Below are 16,952 nucleotides of genomic sequence, written 5' to 3' on the forward strand. Positions count from 1 at the left end.
TACCATTAATAGTGGGTAAGCATCATTCCAGGTATCTTATCGATGCACATGTGCAGTTAGAAGAATGGATGAATGGCGGATGGATGGATGGATGGGTGGGTGGATGGATGGATGATAGAGAATGGATGATGGAGGATGGGTGGGTGGGTGGATGGATGGATGGATGCAGACAGAAGGTTAGAGAGATAAAGACTTTTGAAAATAAGAGGTAATAGTGTACTTCTTAGTTTTTTAAAAAGTTTAATTGTACAACTCAGTGGGTTTTAGCATATCACACAGTTTTGTAATCATCGCCACTATCTAATTCCAGGATCACCCTCAAAAAAGAAACCTCGCACCCATTTGCAGTCACTCCCATCTCCCCTTCCACCAGCCCCCGGCCGTGGCTAATCTACTTACACTGTCTGTGGATTTGCCTGTTGTAGACATCTAATATCAGTGGCATCATACAATATGTGGCCTTTTACGTCTGGCTGTTTTCACTTAATGTTATGTTTTCAAGATGCATCATGTTGCACATATCAGAATTTCATTCCTTTTTATGGCTGAATAATACTCCGTTTATATATACATGACATTTATCTCTTCATCTGTTGATAGACATTTGGATTATATCCACTTCTTGGCTATTGTGAATAATGCTACTATGAACGTTTGTGTACAAGTTTTTGTTTGAACAATTTTTTCCATTCTCTCAGGTATATACCTGGGAGTGGAATTGCTGGGCCAACATGGTGACTCCGTGTAACCTTTTGAGGACCTGGCAGACTGTTTTCCAAAACGCTGTACCATGTATGTTCCCACCAAAAATGTGAGGTTCCAGTTTCTCCACCTCCTTGCCAGTGCTTGTTAACATCTGCCTTTCTTATTAGAGCCATCCTAATGGTGTGAATAGAGTCCCTCAGTGGTGCAGAGGGTTAAGTGCTCAATGCTAACCAAAAGGTTGTAGGTTCGAGTCTACTGAGAGGCACTTCGGAACAAAGGTCTGGGAGTCTCTGCTTACAAAAAATTAGCCATTGAAAATCCTATGGGACAGAATTCTGCTCTGACACACATGAGGTCACCGTGAGTCAGAATCAACTTACATTTAATTTTACTTGAATTTAACAGAGTAAACCTTGGGTTTTAGAAACCTGTGAGTCAGGGGAGGCGCAAGCCCATGAGAAGGGCTCTGACTGCTGGTCTCTGGTGCCTCTGACAACTTAGTGCTCTTGGTTTCCCACTGATGCTGGAACAGAATACTACAAGGGGGTGGCTTTAATGGACAGAAGTTTATTTTCTTACAATTTAGGAGATGAGGAGCCTGAATTCAGGGCACCAGCTCCAGGGGAAGGCTTTCTGTCTCTGTCCATTCTGGGGGGAAATCTTTGTCTCTTTCAGCTGCTTCTCTTTCTTGGTGCTCTCCACGTGGCATCTATCTTTACCCATTTGGTGCTTCTGTACCTAATGAACTCTTTATATCTCGAGTGATTGGCTTAAAACACACCCTACACTGGTATGCCTCATTAACATAACAAAGAAACCCCTATTCCCGAAGAGGGTTACATCAACAAGTATAGGGGTTAGGATTTATAACATAATTTTCGGGGACACAACTGAATCCATAACAAGGTCCCATTAGTGATTGGCTGATGGGGGTGAGGAAAGTGGGCTGAGTGACTCCCGGGGATGACAGGTCGACAGAAAGAATCATCCTGTCCTGAGGACATTCTGAATTCCAAGGAATCACCCACTTGACGTTCTAATTTGTTGTTAATCTGGCATCTGGCTGTGTTGGCCTGCCCCTCGCTTACACCACTGCTCCTCATTTCCCTCACACACTGCCTGTACCTTCCTCTACTTCTGAGATTCACAGACATTGTCCTCTAAGCACTGTGCTGGGGAGCGGGGGTTATATATCAGTGTGAGCGACCTCCTGGCATCTGTAGACAAGTATCCTAGGTTCCTCTCACGAGTTCCCATTCTGTCTCTTGAAATAGCAAGTGGCAGTCCCCACCTTCCACCCTCGCCAAGCATAGGGCCAGCTTGAACACACCAGACACCTAGTCCTCAGTCACAGCTGACCTGCCAGGAACACCTCAGTGATTTACGGCCTGCTGGCCAGAGTCAGGGCCTAGGGGGAAACCACCGCCCAGGGTGTGCGTGCCTCTCCTTGTGCACACCTGGAAGGAGATGCACATACAGTCCACGTTCTCCAGGGATCGCCAGGTTGATTTCAGTGAGACTGGGTGGGATTAGGCTTCTCCAGGGATGGAAATCTTGTTTTAATGCAAAAGTGTGCCGGTTAACTAATTTTCTCTTGCTCTAAAATCACAAAAAAAACCTTTTGATCTAGAAAGTGTTATGTATCATGGAGTCAGCTGTGCTACAAGTGATTTGATGCCTTTTATTCCTCTTTTAGTACTTTAGTTCTTTGCACATTTTATTGTGCCCTGCAACTCTTGGGGGGCCTTGGGTTGACGTTTGTGCCTTCAAGAAGAATGACCTTTGACAATACTTGCTTTGGACAAAAGGGGGCCCTCCCTCTCTGTCGTCTTCATGGTTCCCTCCACCGTCTTACTTGAACAGGTCCTTCCTCCACACTGAGCTCCAGAGCCCTGGGACAGGCAGGGACAGGTTGGGGGCCTGAGTGCTTTCCTGCAGCTTCCCTATGACATACTTTACAAATAGCTCTAGCTGCAGAAAACGGTTGAGTAGCAATCAAGAGGTCCGTGTGTGAGCCTGGTCCCCAGAGAACCAAAGGCCAGGTTTCTTCCTTGTCTGTCAGAGTTGGCTCGAGTGGCTCTGTGGAAGTGAGGTGGTGTTCCCAGCTTCCATTTCCCCATCCTTTGGGTGGCCACTCACCAGCGCTGGGCACCAGCTTTGCACTAGAAACCCCCTGCCATGTGTTTTGTCTTGGGTGGACAGCAGGGGGGCCAGGACCTGTGTTCCTGGCCAGAAACAACTGCACTTGGATAGCACTTCCCAGGGTGGTGACTGACAAGCCAAGAATATATCCTGCAGCGCGAGGCCTGTGGGGCTGGGGCGGGGGCGGGGGGCACTGGAGCCTGGCCTGGACTCTCAGGGGCCTGGAGGCTGGAGCCAGGGTGCATGCACCTCCTCTTAAGTAGGAATAAGCAGAGGCTTGGGCAACTGGAAGGAGTCCCCCACGGTCCCCAGGGAGCTAGGTCTGGGCAGTAGTAGCCACTTCACTAGTGTTTACACTCAGAGAAGTTAATACGCTGAGGTATTCCAACTCTGGGAGTCAAGAACACACCAGCCACGGGGCTGCCATTTGTTCCCAGATGCTGCTGCAGTCTATCTCTCTGGTGTCACTCCTTTGCATCCCCCACCCCACTTTCTCAGGGAGCAGCCAGCCGCTCAGCATTTAAAAGGTCAACCCACCTCGTGGTTGCATTCCCACCACTTAAGTTCCTTTGGCTCCACACATCCAGCCAGCGCATGAGCCTGTCAGGTCCCTGTGGTCTTGGGTCTTGGGTCTCTGGCAAAGGCTGACTCGAGTGGCCCACTCAAGGTCTGCTCTGTGTCTTCAGGGCCAGGAGAAACAGGCCCCTGCTGCACTGAGCGTCTGCCTCTCCTGTGAGCAGGGGCTGGGTGGCTTCTTCCTGAGCACGTCCTAGCAGGTGGTTTGTTCCGCACCAGGGTTTGAGATCTCGAGGAGGCTCTTCCTGAGTGCTGAATGCTGGACATTTTCAGCAAGGAGCTTCTTTAGGAGTCTCTGCAGATAAAGCACACACTGGAAAAAGGTCTAAATGTCTACCAGTAGGAGATACTTAAGGAGCCCTGGAATCGGAATTGACTCCACCGCAACGGTTTTTTAACGGGGGTGGTGCAGTGATTAAGCACTCGGCTGCTAACTGAAAGGTTGGCCATTGGAACCTACCAGCCACTCAAGAAAGATGTGGCAGTCTGCTTCCATAAAGATTAAAAAAAAAAAACTTTGGAAACCCTATGGGGCAGTTCTACTCTGTCCTATGGGGCACTGAGTCAGAATTGACTCAGTGGCAGTGGGCTAGGGAATAATTATGATAAATGCATTTGATGGATATTATATATTTTATTAATATAAAACTTCTGTAATTGGGGAAAAAAGCAGAACACAATTGTATATACATTATGATCACAACTGCTACAAAAAAAAGAAAAAAGATCTGAAGAAAACACACCAAAATATTACATTGGTTATACTGAGGGAATGGAAATACAAGTGATATCTTTTATGTTTTCTATATTTATTTTCTACCAGGGCTTCAAGCCAGTTCCGTCCAGTTTGAACCCCTGCTAAGAATTTGCATTGCTAACAAGTTCCCAGGTGATGCTAATGCTGCTGGTTAGGGGCCAATGCTGGGAACCACTAGTAGAGCAGTGGTTCTCAAAATTTGTTATACATAAGAATCACCTGGGGATCATGTTAAAATGTGGATTCTGATTCAGTATATCTGTGGTGGATATGCAAATTCTCAGCAGGGGTTCAAACTGGAAGGAACCAGTTCGAAGCCGTTTTCTACAGTGAACATGTATTAACTTTTATAATTGGATTATGGTGTTGAAGGATATTGAACATACCAAGGACTGTCAGAGGAACGAACAAGTCTGTCTTGGAAGAAGTACAGCCAGGATGCTCCTTGGAGGCAAGGATGGCAAGACTTTGTTCGTCTCACATACTTCGATGTTATCAGGAGGGACCAGTCCCTGGAGAAGGGTATCATGCTTGGCAAAGTAGAGCGTTGGCGAAAAAGAGGAAGACCCTCAACTAGGTGGATTAACACAGTGGCTGCGATGATGGGCTCAAACATGGCAATGACTTAGGAGGCACAGGACCGAGGAACAGTGTTTCCTTCTGTTGTACGTAGGGCTGCTATGAGTCGGAATCGACTGGATGGCACCTACCGACAACAACAATTAGAAACAGTGTTAAAAAATTTTAACTCTTAATTCAAGAAAAATAAATAATATCGGGGAAAAGAGGCAGAGAAACCCTTCAGAATACTTGTGGGGCAGCTCACCGAATATCAACCACATTATAAAGTGTCTTGCCCTCTGCTTCATATGCTGCTGACACCCCGTTATTAAGTCAGCTGACAGCAGGGGAAGTTCTTAGCTGCCCTTGTGCCCCTCACTCCGATGCTGTACACATTGTTGGGCTCAGCATAGTTGGTGAACTGAGTTGGAGGCATGTATTTCTCTTAAGAGCGGGCAGATTTTCCCCGAGGACCAGGTGGTGTGGCGGTGGCCGTTGCACGCTCAGGACCCACCGAGTACACATCCTTGGCCATGTTCACTGGGCACGCTCTGAGGAGCTGAGCTGCAGGCACCGTGCCTGGCGCATCATCACAGCCACGATCCATAATTGTGGTTTGTTTTGATTCCGATGGGGGGAAGGGAGCTTGAGCCCTACAGAGACTCAGAGCATTTTCCCTTCATTTGCTTTGCTGTGACTGCTAATTATTGAAGAGCTCTGTCTGTCCAGGAGGAGTGGCCCCTGGCTGGCCCGTCCTCAGCCTGAACCATAACACGAGCACAGTGTCAGTGATGACTGCACGGTGTCAGCGATGACTGCAGGCCAGAGGAAGGGGGTGTGGCAGGGACCAGCAGAGAGCCACACCCCCCTCCCCATTCCAGCTTACCTAGAACAAGGGGAGTGAGGAAGACCACCACCCTAGGGAAAAAAAAAATGCTTTCTTAAAAATGTTGTTTTCCAAGTTCCATCAGTTTTGGGATTTGTTGTCATTTTTTAAGTAGAAAAAAACACGCACTATTAACTGTTAATTATCCTCGTCAGATTCAGGTCCAGCTCTACCTGCAGGGGATAAGCGTGGTAGGCCAGAGGCCCTGTGGAGTGTAATTTGTTTTTCGTCATTTTCCATTTTGCGTCTTCAGTATGGGTCCCCCTGAAATCTTTCCCAGCAGGCCAAGATCTCTAGACTTATCTAAGTGCAGAGGTTCCCTCCTGCAGCCTGGGTGACCCCATCCTTTACCAAAATGTCACCTCAGTTAATTCAGTGGACAGGAGACAGCTCCATCTCTGGCCTCTGACTCGAGTCAGCAGGGGTCCTGTGAGCAATCACCCTTTACACCTTCCGCAGCCTCCTGTGGGGGGGCCAAGGCCAGGACCCGCCATCGCTCGGGCACTGTGGGCACCAGCTGCCCCACTTGCCACAGGAGCCATTCCTCTGTGCTCTCCGCTGACAGCAGTCCAGCGTCAGCAGGAGATTCAGGCTTTGTTTACATGCCCTCTAGAGGCTCCGTTTCCGGCCCTGTCAGGCATGCTCCGGGGGAGACAGGCCCACAGGGCAGCCCTTTCCCTGCAGGCCTGCCGGCACAGCTGGGCACTTATAGAATCTGCTTCTTCCTGCCCAGGGCCTCCATATCACTGCAGGGGAAGGCGGCTGGCCGAAGAGCTGACTCCTGCCTTCCCTGTCCCTTCCCTCCTCTGGCCTGTAGGTGTTTGAGGAGCTGTGGAAGAGTAAAAGCAAGACTGCGGCGCAGATCGTTTCAGAGAAGAAGCTGGAGCTGATGCAGGATCTGGAGGCGCTGGAGCAGCTCTGCCAGGCCATCATGGAGGGACATCCTCAAGTGGTGACTGTCACTTGCGGCAAGGGTGCATGGGAGACAGGGTCCCTTCTCTGACCAGCAGAGGGACAGGGCCACTTGCTTGCAGGGCCCACCAGCTGGCCAGGCCTGAGGACATAGACCAGAGGCTTGTCCTAGCAGTGGCTGGCCCAGCTTCATCAGTAACTCCCTAGTTATTTTTGTCGGCTTTTAAGTTAAGGTCAAAAGAGATGGAATTAGGTAGATACTGGGAAAATGCTGCTCCTTTTCCTGTAAAGGAATTCCGCCCTGGACTTTAGTCTCCATGGCGCTACAATTTAAAAGGGCCTGATCAAGCCAGTAGGTCCCAGTCTTGACCTCTCTCTGGGTTGGCACTTTGTTGTAGCTAGGCTTGCACACACAACTTCCTACAGAGGACCTCTCAACGGTAACCCCAGCAGGCAGGGCTGCAGAGGAGAGGAAAGATAGGCAAACGGTTTAGCTTCATGCTTTAAGAGGTGGGAAGAAAGGCAGAAAGGAAAATTACTTGTAATCACCTGAGAAAATCCTTGACAGCAGCATGGCTGAAAACCAAGCCATTTTGTGTCTGAGCAGAGCACAAAATAGAAAAGCTAAAATGAGGCGCGTTCCTCCCTCCCTGAGTCTAATCATATTGTCTAGAGAGATTTTTCAGTGGGGAAAAAATTGCTAGCATCTCTTTCAAAATAATCCCCACCCACCCATCAGCTTGCCGGAGACACTAACAGCTCGGTAAAGAGCTCTTGATAAGGAAAATGAGCTTGCACCGGAGCCGGGCAATCTTCATCTTTCTGCCTCATCTGCAGTGACTGATAAAGGCACCCTTTTAGTTTCAGACTCGTTGTGCAGCTCTCCGGCGCAGATACGCGCAGACGTAACTGCCGATCAAGGAGCGCAGAGCGGGAGGTCGTGGGCGGGGGGCCCTAGCGATCTGATGTGAATCCAGCGCCTCCTGTCTAAGCCACCGCCGCGGCGCACCCCCCGCCCCCCATGCTCTGGAAGAGTTTCCATCTTTCAGACTTGTTTTCTCAAACAGCTCTTGCTGGCAGGGGAGGGGAGGACAGCCCTGCATTCCCTGAGGCGGCTGAGCACCGTCACAGTGGCGTTAAGAGCTTCGTCTCCACTCTGCTGGGACTTGATAATTCTCCGCAGAGAAGTGACCCAGTCAGAGGGCTGAGAGAAGCTCCGTGTCGCCGTGCCCAGGAGTGTGCCCAGGCCAGCTTCTCTAGCTGTGGGCAGTCACTCGTTAGACATCAGGGCGCTCCTCGTGTTCGTTTTAATCGGAAAGCAGAGTAGCAAAAGCCTCCTTAGGCGGGAGCCTGGAAACCTCAGATGCCAGCCCCTCTTTACTTTCCTCATATCTAGTCCTGACAGAAGAAAGAAATCGATTTTAATATTCAGTGAGCTTAACCTTTAGGATTTTGAGGTATGAATCTGCTTATTATTTTCTCTTTAAACAATTTCTATCTTTAAAGGTAATGGACCTGAAAAAGGGAAACCTCAAAGCTATAAACAAACTGATCGGTCTGGTCCGAAAAGCAACTCTAGACCGAGCAGATCCCACTGTGATAAAGAAAATACTGGAGGAGAAGCTGTCATCATGAGCTGTTCTGGGTCTCTGCCGAGAGAGAATTCACCCACAGACTGGGAACAGCAGCCTGTGACACCTGAGGTCCACCTGCTCTTCAGTGCTGGAGTCACTGTCCCTGCCTGCTCAGTGCGGGGCTGTCTCACACTTCTCACCTCTTAGGGCCTGGGCCTTGGGAAGCTGCCTCCACAGGAGACCAGGAGACCCGCCCTGTTTGCGGTATTGACATCAAGATGGTTCAATGAGAGAGCTACAGTGGAGGCTAAGAAATAGCAAGTTCTAATATTTATTAATTCCAAACTAAATAAACACATACCGTTTCAAATACTGTTACCATTCTTAAAGCTTTTTTTCTCAGCAATTCATTCAACAGATATTTTGGGGGAACTTGCTGTAGGTACTGGGATTGGCAGTGATCCAGACTGACAGTAATTTGGATATGGTATTTTTAGATCCAAAAATAGGCTGATGAAGCTGAAAACACAATAAATTAATTGGCACAGAGTAAACACCAGTTTGTTGGGGGGGGGATGAAGGGTGGGACCAAAGGAATTAGCAGTAATCACCCAGCTACTGAGTGAAAGGGTTCCCTAAGGGACTGAGAAGGCAGAGGTCTGAGAATAAATGTTTGTTTTGGTAAAAAAGACAACAGAAGTTTTCAAATAAATTTAATGAATAAAATATATACTGAAATTTCACATAAAAAATTAACTTACACTTCAAAGATTGTGCAGTTGACAACCCACCCACCTTATCCCTGGGCCAAAAAAGATTAAAAAAAAGTGTAACATGAAATTGATTTGTCTGGAAAAAGTAAAATTATGAACTAGTCTATCAGCCCTTGACCTATAATGATGACCACAGTGCAGTGAACAAGTATCCCGATGCAAGCTGAGTGGCCTGTGTACCTCTTTTCAGGACAGTAACACTTATCTTCCCTCTATTGCATTGTGGTGCCCCTTTGTCTGCTGTGTCTCCGTTTCCTCTGACTCACAGCTCTTATTTCGAAGACCAGTTTTGCAAATGATATTTTTTAAAAGCACACGCCACGTAAACTGTGGTACAAGCAAGAGAACAGACTCTTTGAAGGCCCTGACTTTATTCTCTAGCCTACCAAGAAGGATGGTGAAAACATTCCTGTCATTAGCATGGCTGTGGTAGCACCTGGGAAACTGGTGAAAAGTGGGCCCCCTCCCCCCCAACGTAATCACTGGTTCCCGGTTGTAGACAACGCTCAGGTCTTCTCTGAGTGAAATGTCCTCCTGGCTGAACCAGGAAAGCCAGAAGGAAATGAAATTCATTTTGTGGTTTATCTTTCAGACAAGCATGAGGAAGTAACTTTCAAAAAAATTGTTTTAATTAGTGACTTAAAATTGTAAGAGACTTAAGTCCCATCGCCCAGGAAGCCATGTGCCCCACAACACGGGCCTAAAAGCAAAAAGTGCTCCTACTTTCACTAAACCTCTTTTTAAGAGTGTGAAAGGCGGTGTTCACACGCCTCGTTCCACAGGCCTCTGAATTACAAATGGGCAGAGAAGGTTTGTGAGATTGGAATCTGGTGGGACCTTTTCTCTGTAAGAAATAAGATTCAGTTTTGTTTTATAAACGCCATTTTCACCAAAGGTTCTTGCTTCTTGGCCTATCAAGCCTCATAGAAAGCTTTGGAGGATCCTTCCAGACTGCTTTAAGTCAAATGCTTACTTAAACGCGGTGAAGCCAGATAAAGATGGCTTACCAGAGCTATTAAAAGTGTGAACTGTACTATGGGCTGATCAGTTTCTGAGAAAACGTCCGTTGTTAAGACACCGAATCTTTAAAGTGCAATTCTAGTCCAGATACAACAATAGCCTTTTGTCTTGAACACCAAGTTCTGAAATCTTGAAAACCAGACTTTGTTATGTTGATAGAACCTCTACTAGGAAAAAAAAAAAAAAAAAAAACAGCACAGCTCAGCCATCTTAGTTGGAGCCTGACTAGCTATTTGAAAGATGAGTTTACGTAACACCCTCAGAAATTCACAAAGTATGGCTCTGCTGATAAATGCACCTTGGTGAAATACAATTTTAAATACGTTCTTGTATGAGTGTGAATTTAGTCTGGTTCTGTGTTTGCTATTCAGGGGAAATCACATTAAAATGCATGAATTGGCGCCATAGGTAAAGCAATGCCATCTGTCATTGGAATCCACACACCTGTAGGCTGGGTGTATGGCCCTGAGCTCTCACCGGGGAGGGAATGTGCCAGAAAACTGGCTCCCCGAGGCTGCCTGCACCAGCCCCACCTGGTCAGGCCCAAACGCATGTTCTGCTGCTTCGGGAGGTTGGCGGGCTGGTGTGTCCTGGTGGGGAAGGCAGGGTGTCCTCTCCAGCACTCAGCACGCTGCCAGGGACAGAGAAAGCAGTCAATAAATGTCCCTTTAACTGATTAAATAAAATTTATGGAAAGTCTCTGTGGGACCTCTTTTTTGGTAAGAGGACTGGTGCTGCCCACGGTGAGGCACTTAAATTATGGGTCATTGGGGTTTAGGAAGGAGCTGCTCCAGGCACTTAAATCAGAGTGAAATTCTGTTCCTATCTTTCAAGGCGTCAGATGGCCCAGGAAAAGGAACTTAGATCATTATTACACCAAGGTAAGGCTGTTCTAGCTGAGCACCCCACCCCATCCCTTTTGGTGGTTACTGGAGATCTGGAAGAAGGATATGAAATTTGTAAAAGTATGCCGTACTTGTATGTTGCCTCTCTCAGCTCTGGGCTGCTTAATTCACTGTACAGTTTATGGCTGTGACTCACAATTTCTATTGTGATTTTCCTTTCTATTCAATCTAGCTCAGTTGTTTCAAGGATTCTACATAGTGACTATTAAAAAAAAGAAATTAAGTCTATCTGAAAGGCTGTGTTATTTACCAATTATCAGAAGCAGAACCGACGCCATCACCTCAGCAGGTTGTGGACAAACGGACATGGATCGTTAGGAACACAGCTGACACTAGACTGTGAGACAGAGAGTGTTTGGTTGAAACCCTTTCTTGCTACCTCCCTTGGTCAAACAACTTAGCAAAAACAACTTAAGTAAGATGGTCAACATCAAATTCCCTCTTTTAACATATCTGCAGAGCAAAAAGGGCCTGGTTATAGGTGGGCCTTTGGAAGACTTGTCCCAGTAAAAAGCCAGCTGACGTACAGAGGAGCACAGACTTCGCAATCTCAGCTCCAATCGGCCTGAGAGCTGCTATCACCCTGTCAGGTTCTGAAACCATGCAGTAAATCTCTACTCTCCAAAAGATGCTGAAACACATATGGAACGTGCGTTGCTCGTGTGCATGACACTGAACTAGGTTAACTTGCATCTTGTTAAGACAGTCAAAACCCACTCACCTGAACAGATAGAAGAGCCAGCCCTAACTAAAATCAGTATCAGTTGTAGGATTCTGAGTGCAGGGGGCCAAAGAACTGAAGGGTTGCCCCAGCTTGTCCTGGCCCTTCTTTCCCCCACAGAGCCTTGCTGACAATCTCCCAGTAAAGCCCTGTTGATCCAGTTGATGAGCTTCCAGGATAATCCATCCTCCAAAACAAGTCTTGGCCTAATAAATGCCTGAATGGGCAGAGGATTTACTGAGGCAAATTATCCTGAAAACAATTCTGAGTCTTCTCAGGGCACTTTCTAAAGCATTAGGTTTATGACGGTCATTCAAAAAAAAGAGTCAACTCCATTCTCTTTTTGAAATGTTTCCCCAATGATGTGCTTTAAGGGTGAAGTAAAACCAGTCTGACAGTGTTCTGTTTTAAGCTGCCATTTGATGGAGAATTGGTGGTGTGTGATTTATAGACTGAGGGCTGGCGCAAGAAGAGGCCTGGGAATAGCCTCTTAATGACCTAAAGCCGATGATGGCCTCAGCGACAGAGGAGCTAATACTGCAGAGCTGGCTGACCATTCACAGCAGACCACCACATTACCCTGGCCTAGGCCAGTGACTTAAAGTAGCCTGCGCAATAATGGCTGTCCTGCAATAAAATCTTTCATAAAAATGGCAAACGTGACAGCCATTTCAATAAATACAGGGTTGGTAATTAGTGATTCAAATAAACTGCCCTTAAATGGGAAACCCTAGACTGGAGCGTATGCTGTGGTACCAACAACTGCAGGCATTTGACATCCCAGCGGGGACACATCCCACCCCTGCTGGGGCAGTCCTTCCCTAATGAAAGCAGCCTAGACACACTTCCAGATTCAGAATGGGCATCCATCTACAACCCAAACCCCTGAACAGATCTGGGGTCAACCGGCATGCCCACTGCAGCCAAGCCGTTCTAGAGACACTGAGAAAAACGTTCAACCGCCACCATTGCTGGCTGCCCAAATTGAACAGGCAACCCATGTATCCTGTTCCTGGCTTCCTACCGTAAGAAGATGTTTTCCTGACAACACCCGGGCCCCATGATGTCTTAGTGAATTAAAAACCAACAACTATACCTGAAGAAACACCACCTGCTAGGGAAAGGGACTCCTAAGCTGAATGCATCCTTCCTACACAACACAGACATCAACTCCAACCCAGCATGTCAAAGTGGCTTCCAAAATAATGCTGAGTAGAACGGGGACAATTCCTCTGAACACCAGGGAAAGGAAGTGTCAAACGATAAAGAAAATCACATCTCTAATCAGTTATTCCAGCATACTCGCTGGAACCATGTTTTAGGTCAAACTTAACCTGGAATTTCTTTGAGAAAAAATTTTTTAAATATGCAGTTAGCCATTTCCAAAAGTCCATTTTAAATATCCCAGTGCTCTCATATACTCTGAACCACAAAATTCAGTCTAGAACTATAAATCAGACCCTGAATCGTAAGCGGAGGTTAATTTTGTGACATTAGGGAACCCTGACTAGCCTTCACTGCCTAGCACCATCAGGCTAGTCACAGTGATGCCAACCTCAGGGCTGCTCCCCAGAGTTTGTGTCCACTGCTTCCCTCTTCCCAGATTCTTCCACAAGTAGCTCAGCAACCAGGGTGGGAACCTGTCACATGGAAAAGTGTCCACACTCTTGGACCAAATTTTTAAGCATGCCAAAGATCTTTAAAAAAAAAATTTTTCCCAAACTCATTCATTATACGAAAGCGATTTCTAAGGGCCTCACCTATTTAGTTTAAAAAAAAAAAAGTTTAGGACTGGAATATTCTACTTCATCACCACAATTTTCTTCCCACCAAGGAGTTCCCATCATCACCGGCCTGCTGGGCAGTATCTTCATGTCTGCCTGAGTCAACGTTCAATCCCCCAATCTCTCTGTCATTTTCCTTGGGCATATTTCCTGAGCCACACTTACATAACCCAATCTGCTATTCCACTCAGCCGTGTGGGTTTCCCAGTCTTCTCTATTTCCAGGTCAGTTTTCTGACTTCGTTTTACAAAACCCTGAACACAGTGCTCTGGAGGAGAGCTGCAGTGGATTTAGAGACATGGGCCAGTTGTTCCTGATTCCAAACAGGAAGTTTGGAAGTTACCATGTGAGTTGGCTACCAATATCCCCTCCCCCCTAGGAAATTAAATTCCCCTGCCTCTCACCCCAGACACTGGTCATCTCTGTCCTCCTTTAAAGTAAGTCTACTTCAATAACTATTAAAAAAAAAAAAAATCTCTTCCCCAAGGACACCTTCTCCAAAGGGTGCTCTATAACAAAGCAACATGGATTCAGGAAGAAGAATCTACATCACCACCAGGTAGTAGAGAGGGGGCATAAATACAACCCAACACCTAAAAAATACAGTTTTTGGGTGTGACTTTAGCGTCTTATGTACCTGGTAAGTCCAAACAGGAAGATGAACACTTGGGCAAAACAAAGTGAGAGGACAATAAATTAGAGCTTAAATTCCATCCTCAACTGTTCATCTCTCTACCTTAATCTACCTTCTCTCCTAATGGAGGATTTGGGGTTGTGCAAATACAACTAGACACTGGGAGGCTGAGAGGAGGCCAGTCTGTCAGGCCTCAGACGTTTTAGCTGCTGCACCACAGTTGGGCAAACCAGTTTTCAAGACAAGTTTGAAGTCAGAAATGTGCAATGAATTGGTATCTTTGGTTTCTTGCCTGGGCTCAGAAACACTGCTAGGCTGGCTCCTAAGAGCTCACCCAGCCAGGCCAGGTCTCCTGGTGTCTTTATTCCGTGGTCTGGCTCTTTCTCCCTCAATACACAGCTGCCTCAAGATCCCTGAAACACAAAAGGGCTAGCTTCTGCTCTGCCAGGTCTCAGATGTTTTTTTTTCCACTCCCCTCCTGTGCTAGGGGCCCCAGTTAAGACCAAACCAATGCTCCTGAGGTATAGGTCCTCTGGCTCCAGAAAAGGCGACAGTCAGCCCCCAGACCACGGCTGCCTCTGGGGCTCAGCAGTGATGCCCACAGACAGAGCAGAGCGTGGGGGCTTCCAATTTCCCTCCTGAGCAGGAAGGCGCATCCCCGTTCCTTGCTTCTCAGCTGCAGAACTGGGCCCAAAACAGAGGGGGCTGGAATTTAATATCCATAAATATGAGTTGCATATAGTCTCCTTTTGAGCTGGCAGTTATTTTGTGTGTTTCCCCTCTTGGCGGTGGTTGAAGGAGACTGTGGCTCTAAGTATAATTAGGCCTCTTGGAGCAGCTGAGATGCAGCAGAGACACACTAACACCTCAAGTCAGCTTTCTAATGAAGACCATTGCTCAGAAGCCAGACTTCCCGGTTGGTGGAGTCACCAGCCGGCATTGTCCGTGTCGTGTCAGCTCCCAGAGTGGGCTGCACAGTACCTGCTTCCCTACAAAGTGCAACATGCTAGCAAAAGCAAACAGAGTCACTGGCATTTTTAACAGGTTGCATTAAGTTTACCTTTATCCTTTCCCTCCACTTCACCCTCCCCCTGCCCCAAAGAAACTACCACAAAAGAGCTTCACAAGGCAATCTGTTTGTTTTCAGGACACACTTATAAAGCAGCTATGGCTGTCTCCCTATATAAGGATATGATACCATGCTTTCTTTACCTGATCAAACTCCTAAAAATCAGAGGAACAGTTTGCATAGGTACACTTGATTTTGTGCAAATCTTACTAAAATAAGGGTCTCTCCAGTGTTTAGGTAGTGATATACCGATTAAAGAAAGCTCTCAAGCAACAAGAAAAAGTACCTGCATTCCAAATTCTCTCCAGAATGCTACCTGACTTCCCAGGCAGCCAGTGGAGACCAGTGGATTTGTCTGCACCATAAGGCAACAGGTACTGGACAGAATACGAGTCCTGGAAGGAAAAGCCCAAGGGACATGTGACACATGCTTGTATGATGAAGGCAGGAGAGGCTGGGCTACGCATCCTCAGTCTTCCCTTTTACAAAATGGAAGCCAAATGCCCAAGGAGCAGAAGCAGCTGTGCAAGCTGTGGACATATATTCTTCATGTGCTGCTGAAGAGCCAGCCTCGGACACTGGGCACCTCCAGAAATCAGCAAACCCTGACACTCCCTTGGTCTGATGTGAGCTACAAGATGAGTGACCAGTGACCGAAGGGGACGGAAGTAGAACAACCAAAAAATCTAAGGAGGAGAAGAAAGCCTGCCTAGGGAGCAATCAGCTTATGAGACTTACATTCTATACAACATAAGGTGGAAAGACCCGGTTAGACAGAGAGGAGATACGAAGAAACTTTCTCCCCCAAATCAAGTATTGTCAGGAAATAACAAAGTAGAAATTTTCGTAAGCAGCTCTGCATTTAACATTCAGTCAAAACACTAAAACCTTATAAAACAAGAACCTCTACAAGAAAAAAAGCTAAGAGCAGGTGTCCTCGAAGTCACCCAGGACCTTGTAGCAGAGAATGGAGTGTTCCTGAGCTAGGGCGGCCAGCTCCTTCAGAAACTCCGGGAAGAGGGCCGCGGCCAGCATGGTGTTCCTCACTGGGAGGGGCAGGTTTGGGGGCGCCCCAGCCACCTTAGCTCTGTTGGTCAGGAAGGGCTGAAGCACTCTTGGGGGACCATCCAAAAGGTTCCTACCAGTTCCTGTCCAGGCAGCATCCTGAATGGGATCTGAAACCAGAAACAAGAATTATTGGGGCCCTCCCTAGCCCTTCACTTCCTTCTACCCACTTCAGTAAAAAGTGTGTGTGTGGTGGGGGGGTTCCTGGTCACGGGTTCAGGTCCTATGACTGACTGAGGTCTGAAGACACGGCCCTTTAGCACACACCTTGTTCCACGCATCTGCCCCAGCATTTACCTCCAGCACAGAGCATGTGACATGAGAGTTCCACCCAAATCCTAAATAAGGAACTTCATGTAGGAACCACAGCAAGAAGGTAGGTTTATTAAGAACCCAGAATGCGGGGAGAAGAAGGAAATGAAAAAGGCATCTCCTGCCCCTGGCTCAACCAAGTAAAGATGTAGCTCAGCAGGAAGGTTATTTAAGGGTGCCCAGTATTGGGTGACCCCTCGCGTGGCACAGGTGTAGGAGAAGGCTAGGTTAAAGGAGCTCCTCGCCACTCTCCACAGCTCATGCGCTGGCCCTTGGGCTGCCGGGTGACTCCGTCCTCTCTACTTCTGGTCAGTGCTTCCAGCTTTTATGGAGAAGAAACTGGAAGAAGACTTTATTTTTTTAAGTTTCCCTGAAGCCTCTGAATGCTGGCAATAATGGGGAGGGAGGTGGGTGCTATAAGATCAGACTGAGAACTCCCTGCACCCACAGGACTCTAGGGGCAGCAAATGGCTTGGATGCCTACAGTTAATGAGCATTTCCAGGGGTTTCAATCTCAGTTTAAATAACATAGGTCTAAAATGACACGAGTCCAAAC

The 16,952-nt window shown here is 47.3% G+C and overlaps 2 protein-coding genes across 8 annotated transcripts in view; one reads left to right on the forward strand and one right to left on the reverse strand.

The window, feature by feature from the left end:
• GATB (glutamyl-tRNA amidotransferase subunit B) overlaps positions 1-8,560 on the forward strand; it is an 88,608-nt gene extending 80,048 nt beyond the window's left edge. The window contains exons 12-14 of one of the 6 annotated variants that reach the window (XR_007519845.1): positions 699-811; positions 6,445-6,579; positions 8,046-8,134. Coding sequence is in view for 5 of the 6 variants with exons in the window: in XM_049905471.1 (XP_049761428.1) it covers positions 6,445-6,579; positions 8,046-8,174 (264 nt within the window). In the remaining variant the exon portion in view is untranslated. Of the gene's footprint in view, positions 1-698; positions 812-6,444; positions 6,613-8,045 lie in introns of those variants that run through there. The other 5 variants (XM_049905471.1, XM_049905469.1, XM_049905470.1 and 2 more) reach the window with 5 other exon arrangements.
• A 129-nt stretch (positions 8,561-8,689) lies between these two features.
• FHIP1A (FHF complex subunit HOOK interacting protein 1A) overlaps positions 8,690-16,952 on the reverse strand; it is a 325,704-nt gene continuing 317,441 nt past the window's right edge. For both annotated transcript variants that reach the window (XM_049905183.1, XM_049905184.1), the window contains exon 13: positions 8,690-16,194. In XM_049905183.1, the coding sequence (XP_049761140.1) occupies positions 15,941-16,194 (254 nt within the window). In that variant the 3' untranslated portion in view covers positions 8,690-15,940. The remainder of the gene's footprint in view (positions 16,195-16,952) is intronic.

The sequence above is a fragment of the Elephas maximus genome, chromosome 13, assembly GCF_024166365.1.
Source record: "Elephas maximus indicus isolate mEleMax1 chromosome 13, mEleMax1 primary haplotype, whole genome shotgun sequence".
In the NCBI taxonomy this organism is placed as follows: domain Eukaryota; kingdom Metazoa; phylum Chordata; class Mammalia; order Proboscidea; family Elephantidae; genus Elephas; species Elephas maximus.